Below are 10012 nucleotides of genomic sequence, written 5' to 3'. Positions count from 1 at the left end.
AACCAGAATTTCGAAAAAATTTTCTTTCTCAAACAAACATAACCTGTACCAACATTCAGCATAATCAAATATCCACTCCCCCAAATTTTCACATTGTCCTCAATGTGAAAGCAAAGAAAAATGGAAGACTAATACTCCCCTTTTAGCAAGGCTGAACACAATGAATGTCCGACTGAATTGAACACGAACTAGCTTTTTGCTTGATTTTTCTGCACCTACACAACACAACCAAAAAGAAAGGGGTAACAACAATAATTATTCAAAGACTTAAATAAAAACAACAATTAAAACATATAACAAAAGACAAAAGAAAGGATTTTTTTTTTTTTTTTGTGGTTGGGTTGCCTCCCAAGAAGCGCTTGTTTACAGTCATTAGCTTGACTTCCACACCATCAACCATAGGTAGGATTCTTCAAAGAGTAAATCACTCCTTTAGGAACCACATTACTAGCAAGATAAGGCTTCAAACGCTGCCCATTAACCTTGAATGCACCAGTGACCTCACTACGCACCTCAACAGCACCATATGGATACACTTTCGTTACCGTGAATGGGCCAGACCACCTAGAACGAAGCTTGCCTGGAAATAACTTAAGTCTTGAGTTGAAGAGTAATACTTGCTGCCCAATTTCGAAGTTTCTAATCTGAAGATGTTTGTCATGCCAATGCTTTGTCTTTTCCTTGTAAATCCGAGTATTTTCATAAGCATCCAATCTAAACTCCTCCAACTCACTCAACTGTAACAATCTCTTTTCCCCCGCAGCTTTCAAATCCATGTTCAAATCCTTGATTGCCCAATAGGCCCTGTGTTCCAATTCCACTGGTAAGTGACAAGACTTTCCAAAGACAAGTCTGTAAGGAGACATACCCAAAGGTGTCTTGAAAGCTGTCCTATAGGCCCAAAGTGCATCATCTAACTTATTTGCCCAATCCTTTCTTGAACTGCTCACAGTTTTCTCCAAAATTTGCTTCAATTCCCTATTTGCAAGTTCCACTTGCCCATTTGTTTGGGGATGATAGGCAAGTGCCACCTTATGAGTAACCCCATATTTCTTCAACAAAGCCTCAAATGACCGATTACAAAAATGGGAGCCTTCATCACTAATAATAGCTCTCGGCACACCAAATCTTGAAAAAATATTTTTCTTCACAAATCTCATCACCACTCGAGAGTCATTAGTCTGAGTTGCAGTAGCTTCAACCCATTTAGACACATAATCCACTGCTACCAGAATGTACTGATTATTGAAGGAAGAAGGAAATGGGCCCATGAAATCAATTCCCCATAAATCAAACAGTTCAACCTCCAAGATATTGGTCAAGGGCATCTCATTCTTTTTCGAAATGTTGCCAACCCTCTGACATCTATCACACATGCTCACATATTGTCTAGTATCTTGATACATGGTCGGCCAATAAAAACCAGATTGCCATACCTTTGCAACTGTCTTAGAGGTACTGAAATGTCCACCACACTCCAAGGAATGGCAATGGTCAAGTATATCCTCCATCTCATCTTGGGGCACACATCTTCTAATCATCCCATCTGCACAGTGTTTATAGAGTAGCGGTTCTTCCCAAAAATAATGCTTCACATCCCACAAAAACTTTTTCTTCTGATGATAGCTCAAATCAGGGGGAACAATGCCACTCACCAAATAGTTCACCAAATCAGCATACCAGGGGATGACTGAAACTGCCAACAACTGCTCATCTGGAAAGCTTTCATTAATGGGCACCTCATCTGCTCTTGACTGCCCCTCTAATCTAGACAAGTGATCTGCCACCACATTCTCCATGCCTCTCTTGTCTCGAATCTCAAGATCAAATTCTTGAAGCAACAGCACCCACCGAATCAAGCGCGGTTTGGCATCTTTCTTTTTCAGCAAGTACTTGATTGCTGAATGGTCCGTATATACGATTACCTTGGAACCTACAAGATAAGATCGAAACTTGTCAAAAGCAAACACAACAGCAAGCAATTCTTTTTCAGTAGTTGCATAATTCAACTGTGCATTATTTAAAACTCTACTAGCATAATATATAACATGCAACTTCCTGTCTTTTCTCTGGCCGAGAACAGCACCCAGAGCGAAATCACTAGCATCACACATTAGCTCAAAAGGCAAACTCCAATCTGGGGCTGCCATAATTGGTGCTGACACCAACTCTTGCTTCAACCTGTTAAAAGCATTCAAGCAGTCCTTATCAAAATCAAACACAACATCCTTATTCAACAGATTACAAAGAGGTTTAGAAATTTTAGAGAAATCCTTAATAAAACGCCGGTAAAATCCTGTGTGACCAAGAAAACTTCTAACTCCCTTAACATTTGTAGGTGGTGGCAATTTTTCAATAATTTCTATTTTTGCTCGGTCCACTTCAAGGCCTCTTGCTGAAATTTTGTGGCCTAAAATAATACCTTCCTGCACCATAAAATGACATTTCTCCCAATTCAAGACCAAATTGGTCTCCTCACAGCGCTGCAAAACTCGAGATAAGTTATCTAAACAACTATCAAAAGAAGATCCAAAAACAGAAAAATCATCCATGAAAACCTCCATGATCTTTTCAACAAAATCAGAGAAAATAGCCATCATGCAACGTTGGAATGTAGCAGGTGCATTACACAAACCAAAAGGCATCCTACGGAATGCAAAAGTACCATAAGGACAAGTGAAGGTGGTCTTTTCTTGATCTTCGGGGGATATAGAAATCTGGTTATACCCTGAATAACCATCTAAAAAACAGTAATATGCATACCCAGCAAGTCTCTCAAGCACCTGATCAAGAAAAGGTAAAGGAAAATGATCCTTACGGGTAACACTATTAAGTTTCCTATAATCTATGCAGACTCTCCACCCAGTTACTGTCCTAGTGGGAATTAATTCATTATTTTCATTATGCACCACAGTCATCCCACCCTTTTTAGGTACTACCTGCACTGGACTAATCCATAAACTATCAGATATAGGATAAATAATCCCTGCATCTAACCATTTAAGAACTTCAGCCCTAACTACTTCTTTCATGTTCGGATTTAACCGTCTCTGATTTTCAACAATAGGTTTATGGTTATCCTCCATTAAAATTCTATGCATACACAATGAAGGGCTAATTCCTCTAAGGTCTGATATAGTCCATCCTATGGCTTTTTTTCTCAATCTCAAAATACGTATCAATTTGTCAAGTTGCTCAGCAGACAAAGAAACACTCACAATCACAGGCAAAGTATTATTCTCACCTAAAAATGCATACATGAGATGTGAGGGTAATGGCTTCAACTCCAGAACTGGTGCTTGCACATTAGAAGGGGGAGGGGGTGGCTTACCTTTGCCGATATCCTCAAAATAAATACCTCTCTTCTTTGGCTTAGGACATGTAGCCTCTAATGCACACGCCACTTTAGCAATCTCTAGATTATCATCTTTACTTGTCCCTGCACTCACTAAACAAGTCTCAAGAGGTTCTTTAGTATTTTCAGCCTTAAAAAACTCTCTGGTCGACTCATCTACAACATCAACTCGAAAAACATGATCAGTAAAAGAAGGATATTTAGTAGCTTCAAATAAATTAAACTCTACCTCTTCTTCACCAACCTTCAAAGTCAACCTACCATTCTTAACATCTATGATAGCTCCAGCTGTGGCTAGAAAGGGCCGGCCTAAAATGATAGGGATCTCGGTGTCTTCTTCCATCTCCAAAACAATAAAATCAACTGGAATGATAAACTTCTTTACCTTGATCAGCACATTCTCAAGAATACCTAAAGGATATTTGACCGATCGATCAGCTAGCTGCAAAGAGATGGTAGTAGGCTTTAACTCCTTCAATCCAAGCTTCCTAGATACAGATAAAGGCATTAGTGAAACACTAGCACCTAAATCACACAAAGCTCTAGAAAAATCAACATCACCTATAGTACAAGGAATAGAAAAACTCCCTGGATCTCTTAGCTTTGGTGGAAGCTTATTCTGGATAATGGCACTGCATTCCTCCGTCAAGGCAATGGTCTCGAAATCTTCCAATTTCCTCTTCTTAGACATGATCTCCTTTAAAAATTTTGTATATGCAGGAATTTGTGCTAAGGCGTCTGCAAAAGGAATATTAATGTGAAGCTGCCTAAACACTTTCAAAAATTTCTCAAACTGTTGATCAATTTTATTCTGCTTAAGCCTTTGAGGAAAAGGAATGGGAGGAACATAAGGTTCGACTGGTGGTAGTGGGGATGGTGTCTTGGCTAGGTCCTCAACTTCTTCACTGACCTTCTTGTTCACCTCTTCATAGTCTACTTTATCACCAACTATAGTCTCACCACTTACCTGACCAAGTTGCTTACCACTTCTCAAGGTGACTGCCTTGCAATGCTCCTTCGGATTGACCTCTGTCTTACTAGGCAAATTACCCTGTCCACGAGAATTGATGGAATTGGCTAACTGCCCCAATTGAATCTCCACATTTCTATTGGAACTCGCCAACTGGTCAACCTTTGCTTCCAGTCTCTCAAATCTCTCTGAACTGGCATTGGCTAACTTCTCAATAGCTATCTCCCAAGACTGTTTACTTTCTGGTTGGGATGGTTTTGGTTGGAAACCAGGAGGATGGAGAGGTCTAGAACTGCTACCTTGGTTACCTTGATCTTTCCATGAAAAGTTAGGATGATTCCTCCATCCTGGGTTGTATGTGTTGGAATAAGGGTTGTTCTGCTGTTGCTGCCTGTTATAATTAGACACAAATTGAACCTGCATACAATCAGAACTCATGTGAGCTCCTCCACAGCAATCACAACTCAATACAGGACTAGAAACGGAATTCACATTACCCAGCTTACTGAACATTTTTACTAGAGAATCAACCTTGGCATTCAACATGTTTATGCCATCTACATCATACATACCTGGAACTTTCTTAGGCATACATCTTTCATTAGACCACTGATAATTGTTAGAGGCCATTTCTTCTAACAACTCATATGCCTCTTCTGTTGACTTACTCATTAAAGTACCTCCTGCAGCTGCATCTATAGTAATTCTGACTGAATGTGTTAATCCATTATAGAAAGTCTGTACAATCAGCCAATCAGGAAGACCATGATGTGGACACTTCCTCTGCAAATCCTTAAACCTCTCCCAGGCTTCATACAAAGATTCACCATCAAACTGAGCAAAACTGGTAATATCATTTCTAAGTTTGGCAGTCTTACCTGGGGGAAAATACTTACTCAGAAAAGCTTGTGACAAGGCATTCCAGGTGGTGAAAGAGTTAGGCGCTTTGGAATTCAACCAGGCCTTGGCTTTATCCTTTAGAGAAAATGGAAAAAGTCGGAGTCGAATAGCATCATCACTAACTCCATTCATCTTGATTGTATCACAAATCTCCAAGAAATTGGCAAGGTGTGCATGTGGATCCTCAGAAGGTCCTCCACCAAACTGCTCCTGCTGCACCATCTGGATGAGACCAGGCTTAATCTCAAAATTATTAGCATTGACTGTAGGTCTCACAATACTGGGTTGAGCACCATTGACATTCGGCACTGCATAGTCACTCAACAACCTTTTATTCTGGTTATCTTGATTATCTGCCATGGCTACTGCTTGTTTTTGCTTTAGCTCTAATCTTTGTTGTTTCCTTAATGCTCGTAGGGTTCTCTCAATTTCTGGATCAAAAGGCTCAATTAGCTCACAGTTTCGTGGCATACACTAAATATAGAAAACGTAAATTAACAAAAAGAACAAAACAGTCTAAATTAATGCAGAAAATTATTTGTATTGATATTAAAAACAATCCTCCCCGGCAACGGCGCCAAAAACTTGATAGTCCCTAGACTCTACCACAAGTGCATGGGTCATGACAAGTAGAATAGGGCAAAAAGAGTATCGTTTCCACAAGGAGGCGATTCAAGTACCAATTTATAAATTTCCTATATTATTTAGACAACCCCAAATTGATGTGACTGACTGCAATTTCTTGACCTGAAAAATCAAATGTGAAAGGTTCCTAGGGCTTGGATTTCATCAATTGAATTCCTTCAATGAATTTAAATCTGATTGTTAATATTCTGCTAATTACAATGACCGAATCCCTTTTTTTTATGTGATATCCTCTTTCAAGGTATAACACCTATACCTATATTAATCCTATGTCTACTTTCGTGATCATAGAAATTAATATAAATTCATTATGATCTGTGAAATTCTTGATTGTAGGTCACAAGGGTGTGCATTTATTTCTAAACTACACCACCAATGTTTGATAAATTCACCAACTAATATCGAACTTCAACTTTCGTTACTTCATTCAACATCTTAAGCATGCAATTCATGGCCAGTAAATTGCAAGAATGAAAACCGAAATCATCAAATTGCAATTAACAAAAGATATTCAATACAACCATACTCAATTCATATCAAAAATTCAATGACTACGTCCTAGCCCTAGGATAAGAAAACTAGCAAATCATAACTAATAAATCAATCCAATTATTTCTCAAACATAAATTCGCATTCAACATTCTTAAAAACAATTCAGCAAATAAAAAATAAAAAAATATATATATATGAGAAAGGAAAAGAACTCTGTATTTGCAAAAATCCTCCGTTCCGTTCTTTCTCCTAGAATTCCAGCTTTTTCTTCCTCTCGAAATTTCTAGCTTTTCCTCCTCTCGGAATTTCAGATTCTCTGCTTCTTCTTTTTTTTTTATCTGCTTCTCCTCCTCTTCGTATCTGCTAGCTCTCCTTCTCTTTTTCGGAATTTCCTTTTTTTGAATTTTAAAACAGATTTCCTCCCTATCTGCTAGCTGAAATCCCGAAATTCTAGGCTGATTTTTAGACTCGACTCCCAGCTGGATTTAGAGCACCAAAACGATATACTTTGGAGTTGGACCCTTCACGAAAGTTTTAGATATAGTTCTCAGCTTTCCAACTCATCTGGGTTTGCATTATTCTGACTTATATAACTCCAGATACAAGCTGAAAACCGAAACAGGGTCTGGGCCGCAGTAAAATTCTGGACAGATTCGGACTTCTCCGTTTCGGCTAAGTTTTGGACTTTAAAACGGCAGAACTTGGTTTTGTGATCTTCATAAAAGTTTTAGATCTCCATCTTATCTTTCCAGCAAGCTAAACAACATCTAAAACGGAGGTCTGTAGCTCTAGTTAGAACCCAAAAACCGAACAGTGTTCTGGGTTGACTAGACCAGCCCAATTTCAACCAATTCAATAATTAAACACCTGCAAAATACCAAGAATTTTCAAGAATTAAATAAATATAAAAGACACCTAAATTCTAGACAAATGAGCTAAGAACATACAAAACACTCTAAAACAAAATAATTAAGACTAAGAAAATGTGTGAAATAAATTCCCACGTCAGCGGCCCTAGAAGAAGTCGCACGCTCGATGAGGGGAGCTTCCTCCGGTCTACACTCTTCGGTCTTCTTCTTGTTGTTCTTTCGAACAAGCTCGGAAGTCTCAGCTTCGAGGTCCTCAACCTCGATGGGAACAGAGGTCGAGGCCGGCCTAGCCCTCTTCTTGGGCCCGGGACGAGCTCCGCCGGCTTCGGCCGCCCTTTTCTTGTATCTGGCGAGGAGAGCCTCGTTACTGGTCACCATCCTTGCAATGTCTGAAAAGGAGAAGGAACTCAAGTGTCAGATCGACCCCAAAAAGAAGGGAGAAAGGAAAAAGAATGTGAAAAAATAAGATAAGGGATGATGAAATAAGGGAGGAGCACACCCCCCCTTACCCCCAAGGCGCGCCGAGCTCAAGCCAGCGTTTATCAATGCCTCCTCGCTCAGGAGGTCGTTCAGAAGAATATCCCCCTTTAGACCGCGAAGAGCCGCGAGAATCTTCTGCTCGCTCACGGTCAGTTCGGGGACCATATTGTTGGCCTTGACTATTGGCTGGCCCCACGATGGGTTAAACCCCCACGGACGCTCAAAGGAAAGAAAGAAGAATTTCTCCTTTCATCTATGGATGGAGGTAGGAGCTCCTTGGAACAAAGGCCTACCTCCCCGAAGGGCGAAGTATAGCCATCCTCCATCCGCGGGGTTAGACTTCAACATATAACACCCGCGGAAGACGTTTACCGAGGCCGGTATCTCGTGGACAAGGTAAAGAGACAAGAACCCAATGATTATCCTCCATGAGTTTAGAGCGAGCTGCGCTGTAATGAGGCGATACCTCTCCGGAGCTCGTTCACAAACCTATGCAGGGGTTATCTCAGGCCGGCCCGAAGTGTCTCCACATACACTCCGATCCAACCTGGAGGAGGCTTAGTAACTCGGTCCCACGGCCCTGCGAACTCAAGCTCGAACTCGCATGAAGGAAAGAACTAGGTTCGAATCGCGCCCAATTCTTCTCTGGTCAGGGTTGATCCAACCCCGTCTGGACCACGGATCACCTCTGGCCCGAGCTCCGTCCCGCGAGAGGAAGAAGCCCCAGCATAGGCAGAAGTGTCGCCCGACATTGTCTCACTCACAGTGTTAAAAAGAAGAAAAGAAGAAAAATGGAGGAATAGAGAAGAAAGACTGACAGTCCTCAGAGCGAACGTGAAAAGAAAAATCTACTGTGGACCTCGCTGGAAAGCCTAACGATCAAAAGCAAAGAACCAAGAGGAATTGGTGTAGAACCGGGTCCGGGAAGGAAGACTGCAGTGGTGACGATGTACTCTTGAGATTGCTGCTGTACGTTGTAGCTTTAAATTGGAAACAGAAGAAGAGGGAGAAGAGAAGGAGAAAGAGGAAGAGAAGAAGGAGAAGAGAAGGAGGAATAGAGGAGGGGAAGACGTGGGCGAAAATTCTTAATCAATTCATTAACCCTAATCAACATAAAAGTTTCCTATAAATAGGGCCCAATAAAAACAATTAAAATAAAACCCCCTTACACAAAATAATTTCCAATAAGCCCAAACTACACAAATAAAATCCAACAATAATAAAATTGCAAGCAAACCCAGAAATAAAAGAAAATAAAATGCAAATAAAATTGGGGACTAAACGGCAGGGTGGTTAGCTCTGATATCCCCATCAACTCCTTCCGGGTGAGAGAAGCTCGATCCTGTCGAGTGCAGGTCTAGCCGGCTGTCGTACTGCTCCGGAAGGTCAGGGTTAAGGCGCTGCAACTCGGCTTGCGAAATCCACGTCACATCCGATTCGGATCGACCTTTCCACCGAACAAGGTAACGTTGGTAGCTTCCTCTCCTGGTAGATATAACCTGCTTATCTAATATATGTTCTATGTGTTCTTTGCATGCATGAAACTTTGGAGGTGGAGGCTCAATAGTAGGTGATGGGTCAAGGTGATCAACAGAGGCGGGTGTATCAACAAAAGGGTCAGAAGGAATGAATGTGGACCTTCTGTATGGGATTAAATCTGCAATATTAAATGTCGCACTAATCCCATAGGCTTCAGGAAGATCTACAACATAAGCATTCGAATTGATTTTCTTTAGGACTTTGAACGATCTCGCATTACGGGGTTTCAACTTTTTGAACGTTCCCGAAGAAAGTCGTTCAGGTCTAATTCTCACCATAACAGAATCTCCTACATTCAACTCTTTATAATGTCTGTGCATATCAGCAAAGGATTTATATTTTAAGTTATTAGAGTGAATACGTTTGCTGATTTTCTGATGCAATAAATGCAGGTGTGATGCAAATGAGACATGGAAATCAAGTCTATGGGCTGCCTAGGTCTATATCCATTCACCACTTTGAAGGGACTCATACCTAAGGACCTATTGACCGAACTATTATATGCAAACTCGGCGGTCGGTAACACTAAATCCCAAGTCCTAGCATAGGCTGATGAAAATTTTAATTTAGTGCCAATCATGTGCCCAAGAATTTTTCTAAAGGAGCTCACTCTCACGAATCTAACATCTCTATCAGATATAATAGATTTTGGAAGGTCAGGAGGTCTAACGACTTCATTGAAATAAAGTTTGGCAACTCTAGTCATACTGACATCGTGCCATGGGATTGTGGTACTAGACATAAAATCTAAGAGGTCGTTCA

At 40.7% G+C, this 10012-nt stretch overlaps 1 protein-coding gene and 1 non-coding gene across 2 annotated transcripts; one reads left to right on the top strand and one right to left on the bottom strand.

Annotated features, from left to right (window-relative positions):
* Positions 1–316: 316 nt before the first annotated feature.
* Positions 317–5585, bottom strand: LOC120107204. Its single transcript, XM_039120372.1, has one exon. The coding sequence runs from the start codon at positions 5583–5585 to the stop codon at positions 393–395; it is 5193 nt and encodes a 1730-aa protein (XP_038976300.1). The 3' UTR covers positions 317–392.
* Positions 5086–5192, top strand: LOC120107205. The gene has a single exon (XR_005509106.1). It is a non-coding gene; the product is annotated as a small nucleolar RNA R71 (small nucleolar RNA).
* Positions 5586–10012: the final 4427 nt, after the last annotated feature.

The sequence above is a fragment of the Phoenix dactylifera genome, unplaced genomic scaffold, assembly GCF_009389715.1.
Source record: "Phoenix dactylifera cultivar Barhee BC4 unplaced genomic scaffold, palm_55x_up_171113_PBpolish2nd_filt_p 000792F, whole genome shotgun sequence".
Taxonomy (NCBI): domain Eukaryota; kingdom Viridiplantae; phylum Streptophyta; class Magnoliopsida; order Arecales; family Arecaceae; genus Phoenix; species Phoenix dactylifera.
The sequence above is the reverse complement of the archived record's forward strand: the minus strand, read 5'-3'. Positions and strand labels throughout refer to the sequence as shown.

Excerpts from the sequence above, each read along its gene's own strand:
- LOC120107204 (XM_039120372.1), bottom strand. The coding sequence starts at position 5,585 with ATGGCAGATAATCAAGATAACCAGAATAAAAGGTTGTTGAGTGACTAT.